The following is a 21,112-nucleotide window of genomic DNA, read 5'->3' on the forward strand; positions in this document are numbered from 1 at the left end:
GACTACAACTGGCCAGACCCCAGACTGCCACTCTGGAGGAGTCCTGAGACCCTTGAGTCACATTTAGAATCCCAGTGAGCCACTGACAGGATTTCCTAAGCAATCTGAAACCCATCAGAGATTCCGAACAGAACAGTCCACTCCCAAATCCCAAGAAAGAGAAAAATGGTGCTACGTGTGTGTGTGTGTGTGTGTCTGTACAAGTGTGTGAGTTTTCCTACATTAAAAGAAAAACATGAAATGCACTTTCAACTCCATCGTTCCTCATGACAGCTGAACAGAAAAGCCTGTTTGCTTAGCTATATGAATCCATGATAGAAATCAGCTGGAGCAGAAGGGTTCCAGGGGTGGCAGTGAAGAATGTGATAGGAGAGGGAAGGTGGGAAAGCTGTAGTCCTGACATGCAGACCATTTGTGTGATTCTCTGTGACCTGAGCTGGAGCTAAATTAATACCCATCAGTCAGGCCTCTCACTGTTGAACATGAGGGATAAAATGCCTACAAAAGGCCTCATTACTGGGCAGTGCTCTGCTTCTGGCTATTCTAGGGCCCATGCAAATGGTTTCCAGAAGACTTTCTTATAACCAAACCCAGGAATGGTGGTTTTCCACTGCTGGGAAGCAGCTGTGCCACCAGAGATTAAAATCAAAAGGTGTTTACTAGATGGTGGGAACAGAATAGAAGATGCTTGGTAATATTGCTAAAACCTCTCTCTTGCTCTGACCAGAAGGGGTAGACAAGGAAATTAATAAGGAGAAAAATCTCTAGGCAGGGCTGGCCTTATGCCAAATTTTGAGATAGACACCCCTCACTCTCTCCCCACTAAAAGAAAACATGAGATAATTGGCACTGGGTCCTCAGTGCTTGGGCTAGCGGGTAAGAGTATACTAAAATAGCCAGAACTAACTCTGCTTGTGTGTTAGTTTGTGCCAAACACTTTAGAGTAGTTCATAAGCAGTAGATCTACAAGGTGGGAACCATATTTTCCTGGTTTTATGGAGCTTCATTTGTCCAAGGTCATAGATGGTAAGTGTCCAGAACTGGACAGATTTCTGATTCCAAAACTATGAACCACTAATAACCAGCATTTCTCTAAGAGTACTTAGTGAGCCGTCTGAATCAGATCTCCTGAGATCCCATTGAAATGCACACTTCTAGGCCCACTAGGGCCCACCTAGTGAGTCAGACTCTGGGGGTGAGGACCAGAAACCTGGATTTTAAAAATCTCCTGGAGACAAGTCTTCTGTGCACTAGGTGGTGAATCTCACTACATCATGCCAGGAAGCTGAGTGAAGGCTCGGTCATTAGGGACTTTGGGTGTGAAGCAGTGAATCAAGTTGCTTGCCGTTTTGCATACTTGACAGCAAAAGAAAATTAGTTTTTCCCTAAAGCCCCAGTGTCACCAGACCCACGTCTGGCCCTGAGAAAAGGCCAGTGAAATTACGTAATGATTTTAGCCATGCTATACAGCCCCGCCAGAGGGGATTCTGAGACCTCAGGTGTTCAGGAGACAGGGAAAGGGGAGGACTGATGAGCTGCAGGCTGGGCTGGGGATACTCTGACAGACACTGAGGGAAGCAAACCCTCTCTCACTAACTGCGCTCTTTCCCACATAGTGTTTCCTTCAAATGAATGAGATGTGGCGGCATCATTTCAGAGAGGAAAATAGCTTAGTTTTGCAAGTGTTCACTGTGCAAGTGCTGCGGTTCTCCAGAGATCCTAGTTACCTCCACACTGGCAGTGCTATGTGGAAATGGGTAAAACAGTTGTTAATAATGACCTAACCCTGGGGATGCAGGAAAGGAGAGGGGGAGGAGGTGGAGGGAGCAGAAGAAAGAGAAGGAGAGAACAGAGGAGAGTGTCTGCACTCTCAGTATCCAGTAACATCACAGGGCTTAAAGCCACAACATTGTTTTATAACTTTCAGAATTCTCAAAACATATTAGAAGCATCCACTCTGTTTTGGTTGCCCCATATTGATTGATTATAAACAATGAAACTAAGGATTTTCTTAACCTGACAATTGTTTAAACGCAAAGGCTTAGGAGCACAGGGTACTTTGAAAATGCAAGCACAATAGAGGTTTATTTTTTTCTTGAAGATTTTATTTATTTATTCATGAGAGACACAGAGAGAGGCAGAGACATACATAGAGGGAGAAGCAAGCTCTCTCCAGGGAGCTGATGTGAGACTCGATCCCAGGACCCTGGGATCAGGACCTGAGCCAAAGGCAGATGCTCAACTACTGAGCCACCCAGGTGCTCCTAGAAGTTTATTTATTAGTTGTTTTGCTGATTCTTCATAATAGAACATGAGCATGAGATGGGTTGGAATGAAAGAAACAGAGTAAAAGAATTAGGAGTCTTCACTCTTCTTCATTTGCATTTCCATTTCTAGCAAGAGGTATGCATCTGCATCATATAGGACAGTGGCTCTCAAACCAGAGGACCACCGTTAAGCTTCAGGGTCCTTCAGATGGTCTATAAAAAATACTGATCTGTGCGCTCTTACTGTTCTGCTGTGTTTTTCAGTGGTAAACAGCAGTACACTGGAATGGTAGCCTAAGTGGCCTCTGGACTGGCGCAAACATTTGAAGACCACAGCTGATGTGCAAATAGAAAACCCTCACGATGCTAGACTACCACATCAATGTAAGTTCTTGCTGATGAAGATGGGAGAAGAGTTCTTCCATAAAGTAGAACATAAGAATCAGTACTGTATGCATTTGGAATTTCTGTCTAGATATGGGTTTTTAAGCCTTGCAAACTCTGTCCTCAGTATATAGCAGCCTGGCCAGTGCAAAGTCAACACTTAATAAGTGCTTGATGAAAAGATTTCGTTTCCTCTCACAGTAAGCCAAAAGAGGCAAAAGACTACATTTTAGTAAACTATGTTTGAGGCCCAGAGATTATACTAGTCCCCCCTTATCCGCAGTTTTGCTTTCTGTAGTTTCAGTTACCCAGGATCAACTTCAGTCTGAAAGCTGATGATCCTCCATCAGACATATGGTTGGGAGGTCACTAGTAGCCTAACGCTACATCACAGTGCCTACGTCTTTCACCTCACTTCATCCCATTATGGAGGCATTTTATCATCTCACATGATCACAAGAAGGGTGAGTACAGAATAGTGAGATCTTTCAAGAGACCACATTTATATAACTTTTACTACCTTATATTGTTATAATTATTTTATTATTAGCTATTGGTAATTTCTTACAGTGCCTGATTTACAAATTGAACTTTATCATAGGTGTGTGTGTGTGTATCTATCTATCTATCTATCTATCTATCTATCGGTTTGGTACTCTATTGTTTCAGGCATCCACTGGGGGCTTTGGAACATGTCTCCTACAGATAAGGGAGGACTACTATATAATAAATAGAGCCTTGACAGAACAAAATTACAGATTCCTGAGCATAGTTACAAGCCCATGTCTAGAGTAATTATTCTATGATAAGTAATGGGGTTTTAGTTTGTCACGCCAATATAGAAACACCAACAGAGATAACATCATGTTTTCTGGACTGAGCCACTATCTGGAGCCTACCTATTGATTTCCCTTGGGCTCATGCTTTGTAACCAAAAGTATATAAGTAGCAACTGAAAGATACTTAAAGCTCCTCATTTTATACTTAACCACTTACTAGTTGATATTAAATATTCTCCTGGCACACTTAGTAATTTCTTGAATCTCAAGGAAAATGAACATGCCCATATTGCCTACTGAGACTAGGTGATTGGAAGGCAAAACTGCAGCAGAAGCACATGTAACCTAGTTTTTTGGGGGGTTTTTTGTTGTTTTTTCCCCCAGAAATCCATAAGCACCCAACCCTTCTGGGGCAGGATTCTCAGTAGAACTCTACCCGAACCCTGCTTATAGGAAAGGAAGACAGCCATGACAACAATAAAGTTGTCTCTATTCGATTTGTGATGCCATCAATGTACATGGCTCATCAGTCAATTTGCACTGTACTATGCTGCAGTTATAACACAAATCTCCATGGTTTCAGTTGCCAAAGATCATTCCCCAGGTGGGCTGCAGTTCTGCCCCTAATGTCCTCGTTCAGGTTCCCAAGCTGAAGAAGCCACCCCTACTTGGGACAGGCTATTCTCAAGCAGAAGGAAAAGGACAGATGGCCAAAGTATCGTAACAGTTCTTAAAACTTCTCTTTGGCCATGTGGTATATCATTTCCACTCACATTCTTTGACCAAAGCAAGTCCAAGGCTAAGCCCATGTCCCAGTGGGATAGGGAAGTATGGTTCACCCAGTGGGAGGCACTGAAAGTCACCAGCAGTTGGTGGAAGCATACAATCCTCTTCCAGGAAGAGGAATAAATAATTGGGAACCACATATACTCTGTCTGCCACAAGAATCATAACAGCTGATATTTCTTATTTAAGGAAATAGTGTCCATGCTATAATTAACTTTGTTGCCTCAGTACCTAACAGCCAAAGATTTTTAAGAGGTTTTTGCCATTTCCTCATCACCAGTACATTGTCTAGGAGCCATTCCACCTCACCTTTTTTGGTCAAGTGTCTCACTCACCATGCAGAGAAAGAGTTCCATTCCTCACAGCCAGGAACTTGACACCATATGGAAAGAAGGGGTAGAGTGGGAGCTCCCATAGAGTTTGATCTCAGCTTTGCCTTGGAAGGGCTTGTCCTCTGATCCAATCCGGAGCTCTCCACCATCAGAAATGAGGATGGCATGTGCCCTCAGCTCAATGGGCCCTGGATCCATGAAAATCAGCTTGCCTCCTAATGACCAAAGAGAAGATTGTCAGTCCCTGGGAGGATAAATTTCATCTCCTTTTGACAGTTCCAATGTCTGATGAAATCCTCTTCAATTTATATACTTTGATGAAATTTAAACTTATTTTATCTTGCTCTCTCTTCTAGAAGAGTGATAGAATATAGGTTGGACCACCCAGGGGTAGAAGCACTATGCTACTAAGCCAGTTGAGGTTAGCTATCACTCTTCACTATATCTTTATTTATGGTATTTTTATTTCTCTCTCTCTCTTTTTTTTTAAAGATTTCATTTCTTTATTCATGAGAGACACATGGAGAGAGGCATAGACATAGACAGAGGGAGAAGTGGGCTCCCTGTAGGGAGCCCAATGAAGGACTCAATCCGAGGACCCCGGGATCACACCCTGAGCCTAAGGCAGATGCTCACCCACTGAGCCACTCAGGGATCCCTAATTATGCTATTTTTAATGACAATATGCTAAATGCCAGCAGTTTAGGACCGGTTAAATGAGGATGAGAAGGTCACCATTTTAGCCATCTAGCAGCAGATGAAAGCTGCCTATAAAATTAAGCTTAGAAATACAAATAAACAGGGATCCCTGGGTGGCTTGGCTCCACGATTGAGCACCTGCCTTCCGCCCAGGGCGTGATCCTGGAGTCCCGGGATCAAGTCCCACATCAGGCTTCTTGCAGGGTGTCTGCTTTTCCCACTGCCTGTGTCTCTGTCTCTCTCTCTCTCTCTGTGTCTCTCATGAATAAATAAATAAAATCTTAAAAAAAAGAAATACAAAGAAACAAATGAATAAGAAATAGGAATAGAAGAAAATAGGCCAAAATTACTAGAATTAGGGTAAAAGGAAATGTAATTAGGACTACCAGCATGACATTTGCCCCACTTTAGCTGGCCCCACCATCGATTTTACTTAACTTTTGATAATAGATCCAATTTTCCTTAAGAAGTTGCTCTGTTCCACTGAACAGGGTTAAGTGAGACTATCAATCACAGCATCCCATCCTTCCATAGCCTAAGTCATGTACCCAGGCTTCAAATGGAAATTTGGAACAAGAGGGAATAGAAGACTGGAAATGTTTAGATTTTAGCAATTCCAGTGGTAGTATCTAAATGAGCCTGAGAAGAGCTCCTGTTGCTGAGGTGCCCCCCATTCCCACCTGCCAAGCCCCTTAAAAATGCCACTGATCCACAGAAATCAGTGGCATTTCTATACATTAACAATGAAACTGAAGAAAGAGAAATTAAGGAATCCATCCCATTTACAATTGCATCCAAAGCATAAGATACCTAGGAATAAACCAAACCAAAGCAGTAAAGGATGTATACCCTAAAAACTACAGAACACTTTTGAAAGAAATTGAGGACGATGTAAAGAGATGGAAAAACATTCCATGCTCGTGGGTTTGAAGAATAAATATTGTGAAAATGTCTATGCTACCCAGGGCACTGTACACGTTCAGGGAAATCCCTACCAAAATACCATAGACTTTCTTCACAGAGTTGGAACAAATAATCTTAATGATGTTGTGTTAGATCAGAAGTCAAGCGAAAATAATGACTCCGAATAGTCAGAGGAATATTGAAAAAGAAAGTAAATGGCGGGGGCATCACAATGCTGGATTTCAAGCTGTATTACAAAGCTTGAAGACAGTGTGGTACTGGCACAAAAACAGACACATAGATCAATGGAACAGAATAAAGAACCCAGAAATGGGCCCTCAACTCCATGGCCAACTAATACTCGACAAAGCAGGAAAGACTATCCACTGGAAAAAGGACAGTTTCTCCAATACATGGTGTTGGGAAAATTGGACAGTCACATGCAGAAAAATGAAACTGGACCATCTCTTACACCAGACACAAAAATAAATTCAAAATGGTTGAAAGATCTCAATGTGAGACAAGAATCCATCAAAATCCTAGAGGAGAACACAGGCAATACCCTTTTTCAACTTGGCCACAGTAACTTCTAAAAGATACATCCATGAAGGCAAGAGAAACAAAAGCAAAAATGAACTATTAGGACTTCATCAAGATGAAAAGCTTCTGCACAGCAAAAGACACAGTCAACAAACCTAAAAGACAACCTACAGAATGGGAGAAGATATTTGCAAATGACATATCAGATAAAGGGCTAGTATGCAAGATCTATAAAGAACTTATGAAATTCAACACCCAAGAAACAAACAATCCAGTCATGAAATGGGCAGAAGACATGAAGAGAAATTTCTCCAAAGAAGACCTACACATGGCCAACAAGCACATGAGAAAATGCTCTGCATCACTTGCCATCAGGGAAATACAAATCAAAACCACAATGAGATATCACCTCACACTAGGGAGAATGGCAAAAATTAACAAGACAGGAAACAACAAATGTTGGAGAGGATGTGGAGAAAGGGGAACCCTTTTGCACTGTTTGTGGGAATGCGAACTGGTACAGCCACTCTGGAAAACAGTGTGGAGGTTCCTCAAAGAGTTTAAAATAGAGTTACTCGATGACTCAGCAATTATACTACTGGGTATTTACCCCAAAGATACAGATGTAGTGAAACACCAGGACACCAGCACCCCAATGTTCATAGCAGCAATGTCCACAATAGCCAAACTGTAGGAGTCCCAATGTCCTTTGACAGATGAATGGATAAAGAAAATGTTGTATATATACACAATGGAATATTACTCAGCCATCAGAAGAGATGAATACCCACCATTTGCTTTGACATGGATGGAACTGGAGGGTATTATGCTGAGAGAAATAAGTCAATTGGAGGTCAATTGGAGGACATTCATCATATGGTTTCACTCATATGGGGAATATAAGACATCGTGAAAGGGATTATAGGGAAAGGAGGGGAACTGAGAAGAAAAAATTATAGAGGGAGACAAACCATGAGAGATTCCTAACTCTAGGAAACAAAGGGTTGTAGAAGCAGAGGTGGGGGAGATGGGGTAACTGGGTGATGGGCACTGAGGAGGGCACTTGATGGGATGAGCACTGGATGTTATACTATGTGTTGGCAAATTGAATTTATTTTTTTTCTTTTTTTAAAAACCTTATTTATTCATGAAAGACACACACAGAGAGAGAGGCAGAGACATAGGCAGAGGGAGAAGCAGGCTTCATGCAAGAAGCCTGATGTGGGACTCGATCCTCAGACTCCAGTATCACGCCCTGGGCTGAAGGCAGGCACTAAACCACTGAGCTACCCAGGCATCCCCTGGCAAATTGAATTTAAATACATTCTTAAATGCCCTGATCCTACTTCTATATCTGATTTTCCAGACTTTCCCATCAATTCTCTTAGTAACCTAATCCATTCTTAATAAATTTCCTTTTGTAAAAGAAAGCTGGCTTCTGTTATTTGTAATCAAATAACCTTAACCAATTCAGATATGTTTCTCTAATATCCAAATTTTCTGTAAGATAGGAATATTATTTTATAATAAAATTATATTGTAAGAATAAATACTTAAGATATTAAAACATACTTTTCTTTAAAGAGACTTAGAATATTTGCATTTCAAGCAATATTTTCCCCATAATGCCAAAATAACTAATGTATCCCAAATAAATAACCACTTTAAACTGAATGAATTACTAAAACTACCTCCTGGATGTGGTTTGCAAAAAGTACTGGACAAGACTCTTCTATCCTGTAACATGGTCAGAGTTGTGACTTCATACTGGAAAAGCCAGGGGTCCTCTTTTCTATACCATACTACTATGTCCCATCTCAGCCAGAATAAAAGTCCAAGTCTCCATATACTGGGCTGCCAAGTAGCCCTTCGTGGTTTACCAACCCATCTCCAATTCCCTTGCGCCATCTTCTTGTAAGACTCACTCCTGCATTCAAGTGCCCTGAACATGTCAGGTGTCTGACAGGTCTCCTGTCGTTCCCTTACCTGCAGTGTTCTTCTGTCAGACATCCCTGTGACTCACTCACTCTCTGTCATTCTAGTCAAATGTTAACTTCTCACAGAGGCCCTCCCTCTCTGGTCTATATAAAAGAGCAGGCGCTAGCCCCTCATCCAAACACACTTTCCTTCGTAACACTTACCATCAGGCATAGTTTATAGTTATATATTTATTGTCTGCCCCCTTCCCACCAGAATGTCTGTTTCATGAGGGCTCTTCTCTGTTTTGTTCAACTCTGTCCCGCCAGTGGTCTAGAGCAATGACTGCTAGGTAGTTGGCACTCACTATATAATTCCAGAACAAATCAATAAATGGTTATATCACTTTAAAGAATCCGGTGTAAGTATCTGAGTTTCCTTTATGGATACACACACAACACAACACACAACACACACCCTCTCATTTTTTCAGAGAGGATGTTGTTATCACATTTAACCTATAAACCCATACATTGTCTCAATGAACCAAAGGGAGGCCAAGGATGTGAAGAAGCAACATGTCAGAAAAGAAATAGCTCAAAAAGCAGCTTCTTCTGCAGTAAGAGGGGGTCTCAGTGAGTGAACGGCAGTGAGTACCAAGACTCCTTTGGTTGCTAAATTTAGTCTAGATCCAGTGTGCCAAGTTATTGAGTCAGATTGTTGTTCTCCAGAAATCACAACTGGAAGCACTCAAACATGCACTGGAGGAATGAAAGAGGCAGAAGAAAAAGGTTAACGTGCCTTTAGTCATTTTTGTTTACCTCCATCTTCATGCAGAGATAGTGATCAATAAACATTTGACCCCAATAGTCAGATGTGGAAGCCACCTCACTCCTGACCTTCTGCTCCAACATTGCTCTTCCACTGCCCTCATCCTCTTCATCAAACCTTCTAGTCTTGCCTCCTAAAGCCCAAGCCACACACCATCAGCAACAGGCACAGGATGTTTACGTGGATCTGACCCCTGAAAGTGTTCTCTCCTTGCAGCCACAATTTAGAACACCATACCCCATGTGGGTATCCAGTTTCCTCCCTCAGTAAAATGTATGTGGTAAGAATTCTTCCCTCAAAGAGCTATGATGAGATTTCTTGAAGTAATGCTTAAAGATCCCTAGTCTCGGGTCTGACACCTATTAGACACTTAACACAGTTGTATCAGCGGCTACTGAAACATTCATCAACTGCACGTCTCTCACTATTGCCATTACTTCTCATTTACACAGTTCCTCCATTGTGGTAGCACTACTGGACCCTCTTCTTCCAATGTCTCACCATTGGCAGGCCCACCTTTCCTTCTGAAACATGGCACAGCAGTCACATCCTTAGGTAAATAACCTGAGAGAAGTGAAAAACTATCCTTTGATCTATAGGCTTGATGCTCTGAGCAGCACCACATGGCTTCCAGGCTTCCAAAGGACCTACTGGTGATTTTGACTTTAATTTTCCCTTCCATTGTCATTATGATGACAAGAATAATCATTAGAAAGGCAATAATAGGGACACTTGGGTGGCTCAGTCAGTTAGGTTAAGCGGCTGCCTTTGGCTCAGGTCATGATCCTAGGATCTTGGGATCAAGTCCCACATCACACAGCATAGCATTGCACTGGGCTCCCTGCTCAGTGGGGAGCCTCCTTCTCCTTCTCCCTGAAGCTCCTCCTGCTTGTGCTGGCACACACACGCGTGCATTCTCTCTCTAACAAATAAATAAATAACATCTTTTAAAAAGAAAAAAAGAAATGCAATAATAATCATTAATCCTGCTGTGAAGAAGAGGGAAGAAATGTGACCTGTTTACTAAAACTTTTTCATTCACAGCCACATGTCATTAATGTCCCAACTAATTATCTTCAACTGGTGGACCATGGATTTGCATGGCATGATTCCTCCATTATAAACAGTCAGGAAATTTGAACTGACCTTGATGAGCAAGAGGTGGAAACAGGGGACAGACTCCATCTATTGGCCTCTGAATGACCCGCAATAAGTCCCATAAGATTGCTGGGCCTCAGATTACCCGGTCTCCAGACCTGTCCTACTCAGTGCCAGGGGCTGATCTGTTTTTTCATCATTCATGTACAGAACAGAACCATGCATTCGCTGAGACTCCTTCTAGCTCTAGAACACTGGACACCTACATCTTCAAGGATGCACTCCGGTGTGCCAATACTGATGGAGACACGGAGCTCATGTTTTCCTGACACCACCTATGCTGCAGGGAACTCTGAGTTACACATGAGAAAAGTATCACATACACAATCAGAAATTCAAATAATACTACAAATTCAAAAAGGGTGCTAACACTTAGGAAACACCTACCATATGTCAGAATCTTTATACATGTCATCTGAAATGACCATCCAAACAAGCTCAGGAAGTCACTACACACTCCATGTTTCACAGGCCAGAGAGCGGGATGGGAGAGGGGGTCTGTCTCAGCCCAGAATAAGCAGAGCAAGCATCAGAGCCCAGGAGCCCCTGTCAAAAAAGCTCCTACTCTATCCACTTGTACAAACCCTTCCAGGTTACTTTTTTACTCATTAGAATTATCATAGTTACATTTAAGGAAAAACATGTGTTAACCTAAGTTAAGTTTGCCTGTGGCTTGTTTATATATGATTTATTTTCATTTTGTTAATGTAGATATACCTCGCCTCATTCCAAACAGGATTTGAGGCAGATTACAAGGATTAGTGGGTAAATTTATAAACCTGGGCTTTGTTCCTTGTCACATCAAGCAAACTATTAAACACACTAAAACAAATTGGTAGAAATTTAAAAACGTCATTTACTGATGGGAACTAATAATGACGCTAATGAAGGGAGAAATCTCAGCCCAAAGAAAATGAGTGATTTGTGTTGGCAAGAGTACTAAAAACAGGACTAATTAATTAATATGATAACCACTATTCCAGGCTAAAAAGCCCTCCCTCCTTCCTTATCAGTGGCAAGGATAAGGAAATCTAGGTAAATTAAGAAGAGAGTGTGATGAGGAATTCAGCTCTTTTTAATTGAAATAATTAAAAGTGATAACCACAATGAAAGCTTCTAGTGTGAAGGAATGTAAGGTTTATACTCAATCGAGCCCTGCACCGAGGCCCTGAGTGTTTTATCCTCACACCTTATTAGCTTAAAACAAATATCCAGTGGGCTGCTGCAGAGCATAGTGCTTGCGTATGGGAGGGCAGAGGGAGGACTTTATTCCTCCACTTTATACCGCTTGACCACATTTCTGAACACTGAAAAAAAGTGCAGGGCTGAACACGGCCTGTGGCCATGACCCTTACATTGCTTGTTATGATTGTTCATGAAAGCCGAGTCTGTCCCACAAGTAACCTTGGGTAATTTTATAAAAATCAATCAACCATCATTATTGTTACTTCCCCTCTAAAATAAATAAATGAACACAACTTTTTACATGTAATCACTTTTTTCCATTAAACATCCCTTTTATTTCTTTTAAAGGGAAGTCAAAGAGACTTTTAGCAGCTAGCTTAATGTTTGCAAAGCACATCAAAACCTGCTTTTGGCTAACCCTACAATTAGCCATCCTCTGTAATAACCGCAAAATGATCTGTTGTTTTGAAAAATAAATAAATAAATAAATAAATAAATAAATAAATAAATAAATAAACAACAACACCATTCTAGCTATTTTCCCCCTCACACTAAAAATTTAGAGTTATAAGTATTTTACCCCACAGTAAGTCTCAGAGTGCCGGCTATACTTTCTATCTTCAATTCTTTCTCTCCCTTTCCTGAGTCCTCCCCAGGTGGGCCTTTTCCTGATAAGTCTATCAGAACTGGTCCTGGTAAGGTCACAATGGCAACAACCACACAGCTGGATCGAAGGCTCAAAGCTCTGTTCTCACCTGTCCTGAGTGACCAGCACTATTTGGCACACTTGGTCACTCCTTTTTTCTTGAAACTCCTTCCCCTCTCTTGCCAGTGCTGGTTTTCTTCTTACCCCTCAAGCCTCTCCTCCCAGCCTCCTCTACCTAATTTCCTCCTGATTTTCCCAACTACTGGCAGTTGGGGGTACCCTGACACTTGGAGTGTCTCCACCGTTTTTCCTATTATTCCATGAATAGTGCATTGGTGGTCTCATCTTGTCCTTGGGGTTTAAACACCATCACAGGCTAATTGCTGATGACTTCCAAATTTATATCTTCAAGGCCCACCCCTGCCCTCGGCTCAAACTCATGCACCCAACTACCTCTAAAGATCTCTACTTGGATGTCTCACAGACCCTCAACTTAGTATATCCAGAAAATGATCTCCTCGCCTTGTCCCATGGATCATCCCACAGTCCTTGCCAAGGCCGCAAGTGGCAATTCCATTCTTGCAAGTGCTCAGTCAGAAAATCCTAGGGTTGATATTTCACTCAAAGCCAATTCTCTAGGAAATTTAGTGCCTTCTTCCTTCAGAAAATCCCCATGATCCAACCACTTCTCACCACTTCCATGTCTACCACTGGGGTCTAAGTCACTCTCATCTCATCCCTGGATTATTGTAACAGCCTCTCTACTCAGCTCCCTACTTCTATCCCCAACCCCACCCCAGGGTCTACTCTCAAAACAGCACTCAGTGTGATTCTTTTTTATTTCATGTAAACTTTCTCCTGTCCCTCTCTGCTCAGAGTCTCCAAAGGCTCCCACCACACTCAGAGTCAAAGCCTACTAAATCCTACAGGGTTGGTCCTCTTTGGGCCAATCTCACTCTGCTCTGCCGCAGGCTCAGAGTCCTCCTGATGTATTGACCTTCCTATTCCCGCTGACTTGCAGTCTTTGCCTCGCCATGTGCAAATCCCGCCAACCACCACCATTCCTGCTGCGTTTTTCTCCATGCTGCTCAGCAAATCTCACAAAAATATAATCTGCTCCCTGGACTACTTTCTTTATAGGCATAAACTCCATGAGAGCAAGAATTTTTGTCCATTTCCCTCACAACTATAGCGCTGTGCCTGGAAAAGTGCCTGGCACATTGGGGACTTGGCAAGTGGTCACCAAATATTGGTTGAATAAGGAACAGTTGAAGTGACATAAATGAATGAGGTCTCCCAGGGAGAACATGGAGAGTGAGAGCAGAAGAAAGATAAGAGAAACACCTGTCAAATACTAATATTTGAAAACTAGAATAAGGAGAGAAAGGAGCAAGATTCTTGAGTGTGGGTCGAAGAATTAGGTGAATTAGAACATTTGGAAGGTCGTACTGACAGAGGCCCTAGAAAGAACTTTAAGAAGTGTGAAGGTGGTGGATGAAGATGTCATTATGTCATTTTTAGGAGGCTCAGGGGAGAAAGGGTGCAGAGCAAGAATGCACTTGTTTAGGCAAATGCGAGGTGACAAAATGAGCCCAGGGAGAGTGACTCCAGGGTCAAGCAGAGGGAAAGCCAGAGGTGAATGGAGGTAAGACCCAGGCAGGCATCTGAGGACCTCAATTAATTAATCTATAACCCAAACTAGAGAATTCGTTGCTCAAAGCTTGAACTACCTAAATTTGTATAGGAAAACAATCCAGTTTACTTATTTATATTGATTAACCCTCATTCAGTTTTTTGTGTCAACCCCAAATAATTCCTTAAAATGTTTAGCCACCTGTATTTTGGTTACCTTTACAGTTGTTACACAGTCAGATAGATACAGAAGCTTGTGGAATTTCCTTTTCCTGGAAAATTATAGATGACTGTCCATTCAGGATGGTCAGAAGGGCTGGCTGAGTGATGCAGGCACACTGCTGCACCCTATCATACCACGCTGCTGTGGACGTGGGCATCAGGAGAAAGTGAGAAAGAAGGGGGGAAAGGTGGTATAATGGGGAAGGCAGCCACAGCCCAAAGCCTGTGTTGTGTTGGGGATGCACACAGCTTCCTTTGTTGGCAAGATCCGGATTAGGCTTGTGCCTGATCCACTGGAGCAGAGCCTGGAAGCCTTCGAGGTGGGCTTGTCCCCGGCCAGAAAGGCGGAAAATCAATTTGGCTGGCAAACGAGAGCCCCCAAGAGCTCAGTGCACGCTCCATAATCCTATCCACTAGCAGCTCAGGAAATAGATGCCTGAGCCCTCACATATTCATGGGGGATGTGAGGCATAAATCAGGCTTTAAGGATTGGGGGCAAAGGGAATGGACTCTCTGACTGGCTACTAATTAATCAAGCACAGAACACCTAAACCTAGCAACCTGGGAGCGAGCCACACACACACACACACACACACACACACACACACACACACACGCACAGGCTGCTGCTTTTGCTTTTTCCCGATTTTTTTTCATTTCAATTAAAATAGATATCGAATGAAAATTTCCCCTTTAGCCGATGCTGCTTATGCATCCCCCTGTTCTTCCTTTAATTAAAAAACATGCTTATTGCAATACTTGCCAGAATCGCTTTAACGGTATTTTAATTGTAATGTCTCTGCCTGATTAAAAAAAGAAAATATGAACTAGAAAGTGTGGGCAAAAATGTTCTCAGGATGCAGGAAAAGAATCACATGCTTCCTCGAAATAGATGTCACATACTAATTCCTTAATTAGCCTGGTACTACCGTCAAATGGGCAACGGAGAGGGGGAAAAGCATATCTGAAACAAAATCACCAACTCAGAGCCACAAACAATAGTAGTTGAAAGAAATCATCTTCATCAGCTCCAATTCCCCTGGCAGGGCAGAGAACTACAGCTAACAAAAAGTGCCATGCTCAGGATTGGCCCATGCAATGTGGCCAGCCAGAGTTTTCACTGTTTTTTGCAAAGGGTCGCATAGCCTTTGGGGAAAAAAGTAGCAGGGCTAGGTAAATTGTCTTCCAGTCCCGACAGTTCTATATGGCTCCCTTTATTGTTTTAGGCTAGTAGTTCTCAAGCCTCAGCATGCATCTAATCACTGGGAGGTCTTGTTTGTTTGTTTGTTTATTCATGAGAGACACACAGAGAGGGAGGGAGAGGCAGAGACACAGGCAGAGGGAGAAGAAGCAGGCTCTATGCAGGGAGCCCGACGTGGGACTCGATCCCAGGTCTCCAGGATCAGGCCTTGGGCTGAAGGCGGCACTAAACCGCTGAGCCACCAGGGTTGCCCACCTGGAGGTCTTAAAACACAGATTGGCGGGCCTCATACCCCAAGTTAGTTTGCTGTGGGGCCCCCAAATTTGCATTTCTCACATGTGTCCAGGTGATGCTGATGCTGATCAGGGACCAAACTTTCAGAACCACTATTCTAGGTAAATAAAGCGATTGATCTAGATGTCCATATCTTGTGTTGTTTGCTATCACTGAGAACAAGTGGAGGAATACAAGGCTGGGATTGTGGATTAATTCACTTCATCATTCAACCAACATCTGCGTTATTTCCCAGACTTTCTGCTAGATGTTGAAATTAAAAATGTGAAAAATACAGTCTCTATTGCCACAAGATCAAAGTGAAGTCTAATTGCTCCAGGTGAATAAAAACACCCTGGTTTTAGTGGCTTGCCATTTTTAGACATTTGAGAAAGACAATAAAGACTGTGAGTCAGCTTTAATTTTTCTATGAAACACAAAACTCTTAAACTTTATAAATTAACTGTATACTAATTACAACATTTAAACATATTCGTGGAAAAGAAACTATATAGAAATACTTAAAGGAACTAACACAGAGATACAAATAAATGCCTTTGTCATTACAGCTTTTATTATCTGTTGTTACTTAACTAAACCTTGATTCCTTTCTATCTCCAAAAAATCATCACTTCCTTTTATCAACACAGCTTCTGGCATTTAAGTACATAAGGCCCTCAAATGTTCTGTGGATTTCTAAAAAGGCTCTTAAGGTCTCAGAATGAAAGCTATTTGTAAGGAGAAACAGAGAAGACCAAGGGGGGACAAAACTATAAACAAACCAACAAAAACCCATCTTTTCTTTAAAGAACTGACTGATTTTTACCAGTCATATAAAAATCTCCTTCACTACCAAGGTACTCATTCATTCATTCAAATAATCTCCTCCCTTCTATCAAAGATCAAATTAGCATTGACCCAATCACATTTTTGAATAAGCCCTCCAGTTTGATACATTTCTCTAAGCAATTCAAAAAGTTCCAAATATAATTGTTCTCTGAATATTGTAAACATAAACTGGATATAGCATAATAACTTCATGAGTGAAAGATCATGGTTGTTTCCTCATAGGACTTATTTATTTAAAAAATCAGAATACCTCCTATCTTTTCCTGACCTCCCACGAATATCATAGTCTATAAGAAAAGTGATGAAATGCTTGGTCTCTGATATATTTTTATATGTATAAGAATCCCAGATACATAAGCATCCCAGAGTTCTAGTTCTGCTTTCAATCTGGATAAACAGGATATGGAAATCATTAATCAACAAATGAGAGGTAAAGAGGTAAGGAGAGACCAAACCCTGAAGGACCCTATAAGCCATATTAAGGAGTTTAGGCTTGATCTCAAATGCTAATGGAAAGCCAGTGAAGGGTTTTAAGTAAGGAAGTTTGAAATATTTATCTTTCATTACTGAAAATATTATAGCTTCTCTGCTAGGAAGGGACTGGTCCCATTTGGTAACATTTTTCATGTTACTACATTCAAGTTGTCAAGACATAAAACTGTAAATTGTTTAATATCTATCTATCTGTCTGTTTGCCTATCTATTGAAAGCATGTCCTTTCTCATAGCAATGGCTTATCTTTCATTTAAGGCTAATCAAGTGCGTCTGGGACTGTTCTCTGGAGGTAAATAATGTAAGCCATTGTCTGACTGGGAAAAATAAGGGGTTTCAGAGCCAAGTGTCCCCCACAGTAAAAAGCCTTTGTCTCTGATCTCCTGATACACAAATAGTAAATGAAATTGGTCACTGTCTGGACTAATCCACTAACATTTGAGAATACCAGGAAGGACTCTGATTATAGAGAAATCCACGACTAACATTAATCTGCCTCTTTAGGTCAGAATTTCACTCATTAGTTCATTCATTCTACAATTATTTGAATGCCTACTATGTGCCTGAAGATATAATGGTCCTGCAATATAGACATGAGCAAAAGCAGACCCTGTTCCTGCTCTCTTAAGCTTATAGCCTTACACCGCACCTTCTCCAAAGGTAGAGGGAATTAAAAAATACACTCTAATATTAAATATGTAGTCACCAGGAAAAGACAAACACATAGAGACACACAAGGTAAAGGGAGTTAACGGTGGGTGTCACAAAAAGTTGGGCTATTTCTTTTTGATACAGACTTCTTCATCAGGCTTCACCATTTGCCTACTGCAAAGCCCAGCCTCTTCTGGAGCACCATGCTTGAAGATAGAGGAAAGTACATTAACTCCTTTACTGCACTTCCCTCCTACAAAGGGGAGAGAGTCACCGTTGTTTGCATTTTCTGCATTGATCTGAGGACAGGCACCTGATTCAAAGCTCAAGGAGAATCTGTGGCTGCCTCAAATTTCAACTCAGGCCACCAGTTTCCTGACCAAATTGCAAGAAGTCCACCTTTCTACACTGTCTATACCTCATCATCTTCCCTCTGCCTTGAATGGTAGCTATGATTCAACTGGAAGAGGAGGCAGTTCTGTTGATCTTTTTCACCCAGCTTTCAGGAAAGTCATTTTAACTCACCAATTTGTAACAAATTTTACCAGCCCCCCAAACTTCCTCCTGATGACTAGGATGTTATATAGTTACAAAAGAAGTATTATTTCAGGGTACTTCATTTTTAGCAAAACTCCAGCCTGCCTGCAGTTCGATTTCTTTTAAATCCATGCTGGTTATCTGTGAAGTTGAAATTACATGCCTAGGGTAATCTGCCCAGTGACTCACACAGACCTGAAGCCCAAATAAACCACAAGTTATGTCCCAGGGAAGTCCTGCCTCACAGCATTCCCAGACCACAGCACTGCAAAGTGTTATCTGAAGCATGTACCTACTGCAACTGAGCCTGACTCAGTGTTCACTAGAAGGAACCCGGTGGAGAATCCTTGAGATTAAAAAGGCTGTGCTGGGTACAGCACTGAATGCCTTATTCTGAAATCTGCAAATCCTTGGTAAGGATGAAGAAACTCGGGACGCCTGGGTGGCTCAGCAGTTGAGCAACTGCCTTCAGCCCAGGGCGTGATCCTGGAGTCCCCGGATTGAGTCCCACATCGGGCTCTCTGCATGGAGACTGCTTCTCCCTCTGCCTGTGTCTCTGCCTTTGTCTCTCTCTCTCTGTGTCTCTCACGAATAAATAAATAAAATCTTAAAAAAAAAAAAAAGATGAAGAAACTCTGCAATGAACTTGATAGTGGGTCAAGAGAAGGTGACTCATCTTAGTGAGCCCATATGCATTTGCATGTCACAGAAATCCCAAACATAATAGACTAGAAAGATCTGAGTATTTTCAAAACTGTAGACCACAAAAAAATTGGAGAAAATAAGACCACGTGCCAAAAAGCACCAGAAAAACACGCTCTTATGAAGTCAGAATAACAAGGAAAATGGAGACGACCAAACAGATTCTGCTACAGCCATCTCTGTATCTTCCCTCTCTTCCATAGAAAGAAAAGCACTTCAATATGTATTCCGAAGATAACAGAGGCAAAAGCAATCCAAAGTCCTTATTACTAAGCTAATTCTTTCAGTAATCCAGTTTGCTTTGTATATAAAAGCAGCCACTATCTGTAAATAAGTTTGCAACTTAGGCCTGATATTTCAGCCTTCTCTTCTGTTATCCCCATCAGTCTGGAAAAAAACAAAACCAAAACAAAACCTATCATTAATTGGGTACTTACTCTGGACCAGGTACTGTGCTAAGGGCCTTACATATATATACTCCCTCATCTAATACTCAAAACATCCATTTGAGCTGGGCAATACACCGTAGACTTGCCACACAATAGCAAACAATAAAAGTTAGCCATCATTGTTACTGTTGCTGCCATTATATCAAGCATGACACTCATGAGGAGAAATGTGAGGTTTACGGAGACTATGCAACTTGCCCAAGGTCACAAGACTAGTAGGAAGCAGAACTCAGATTCAGAGTCCATTCTCTCTGGCTCAAAAGCCTGCCAAGCATTTAACTGCTTTGGTATACACTAGCAGACCAAGAAATAGAAAAATCACATTAAAAGAAACCAGTGCACTATTCAGCAGCAACAGAGACTAGAAACAAGTCTCTGCTCAAGCATTTTAAAGGGATGGCATTGTAAGTAGTAAGAAACTGAAATGTCTTCCTTTTGAAAGCCCAACACCAAGGGAAGAGGAGTTCCTAGAATTCATCTTCCTCTAATTGGCCCTGTCTTAACCATCATTTCTAGGCCACTTTATGTCAAACTGCTTGGCCATCAGAAGAGAGAGGAATTCATTCCTTCATTCAGAAAATACGAATGTTTCTCCAACTACAGACTACAAAATGAAGATCCTTGTCCATGATGCATAATGGCTCTGACAAGAGGGTAATGTCCCTCCTGTGTTATTATGGCTCATCATAATTACTTGGGATAAAATAATAAATTTTAATTCAGAGATGCCTATGGCTGTTGGGCATCTTAACATAAAAGAACGAAAAATATAATTAACTAAATTAAGGCAATATGCCTATTTCTATCCCAGCTCATTAGTATTAATTGATTGGGTTAATTCTCTTTTGTGTTTAACAGTACCCCCTAAAAATAATTTTAAAAAAAAGGAGGGAGAAATGGAAAGAAGAAGTAGAGATGGTAAATAAATGAAAGTTCTGGATATTTTGCTAATTAAGGCAAAATAATGATAAATATAACTATAGCTCTCATGATCCTAAAATTAAGATGCCATTTTTAAATAAAGTTCAGGAGTCAATAAGTACAGCCTTATAAATAATGGTGAAAATTTTGCCTCAAAGAAATTTATAATCCTCCTTTCTACTATATAAGTTGTACTAGTAAGAAAAGAATGTCAATTCTGTTTTATAGATGGAAACACAAATAAGGCACAGAGAATTCAAGACTCTTGAAGGCCATATGTAGAACTATTCGGTTTCCTGATGTAGGGGCCTAGTCTTCGATATATTAGGATGCTGGTTTCCATAAATGGAAAAATAATATAGAGGATGCAATATTTTCATAAAGTAGTTCTAAATATAGTTGTTAGGTGACCTAGATTCACTTTTACATAGCAAAATCCTTTGAAAGTACATACATACTTCATGTAGAATGTCACCTTTTAATACTGTGGGAATGGCTGATAAAGTGCTTCCACTATAATACTTTCTATTTCATTCGTTCAAATCTTTTAAAGAAATTATTTGGGGGCTTGAAGCTTTTTGTCCTTTATTGTGGCCCATAGATGGTATCAGAAAAAGAAAGAAAATTCCACTCAGCTACTTTTCTGGTACCATAAATGGGTATGAGAAAGAGAGAGAGGAACAGAGATTCAGAGATTGAATTACCACTGATGATGATGATAATGATGATTCAATCTTATATTTGAATAACTTTATT

The 21,112-nt window shown here is 41.2% G+C and overlaps 1 protein-coding gene across 1 annotated transcript in view; it reads right to left on the reverse strand.

The window, feature by feature from the left end:
• The window catches only part of PKHD1 (PKHD1 ciliary IPT domain containing fibrocystin/polyductin), a 459,739-nt gene that overhangs the window by 296,032 nt on the left and 142,595 nt on the right, over positions 1 to 21,112 (reverse strand). The window contains 2 exon segments of the mRNA XM_055330173.1: positions 4,552 to 4,614; positions 4,617 to 4,763. Coding sequence (XP_055186148.1) covers positions 4,552 to 4,614; positions 4,617 to 4,763 — 210 coding nt within the window.

Source organism: Nyctereutes procyonoides, unplaced genomic scaffold (assembly GCF_905146905.1).
Source record: "Nyctereutes procyonoides isolate TBG_1078 unplaced genomic scaffold, NYPRO_anot_genome, whole genome shotgun sequence".
Taxonomy (NCBI): Eukaryota; Metazoa; Chordata; class Mammalia; order Carnivora; family Canidae; genus Nyctereutes; species Nyctereutes procyonoides.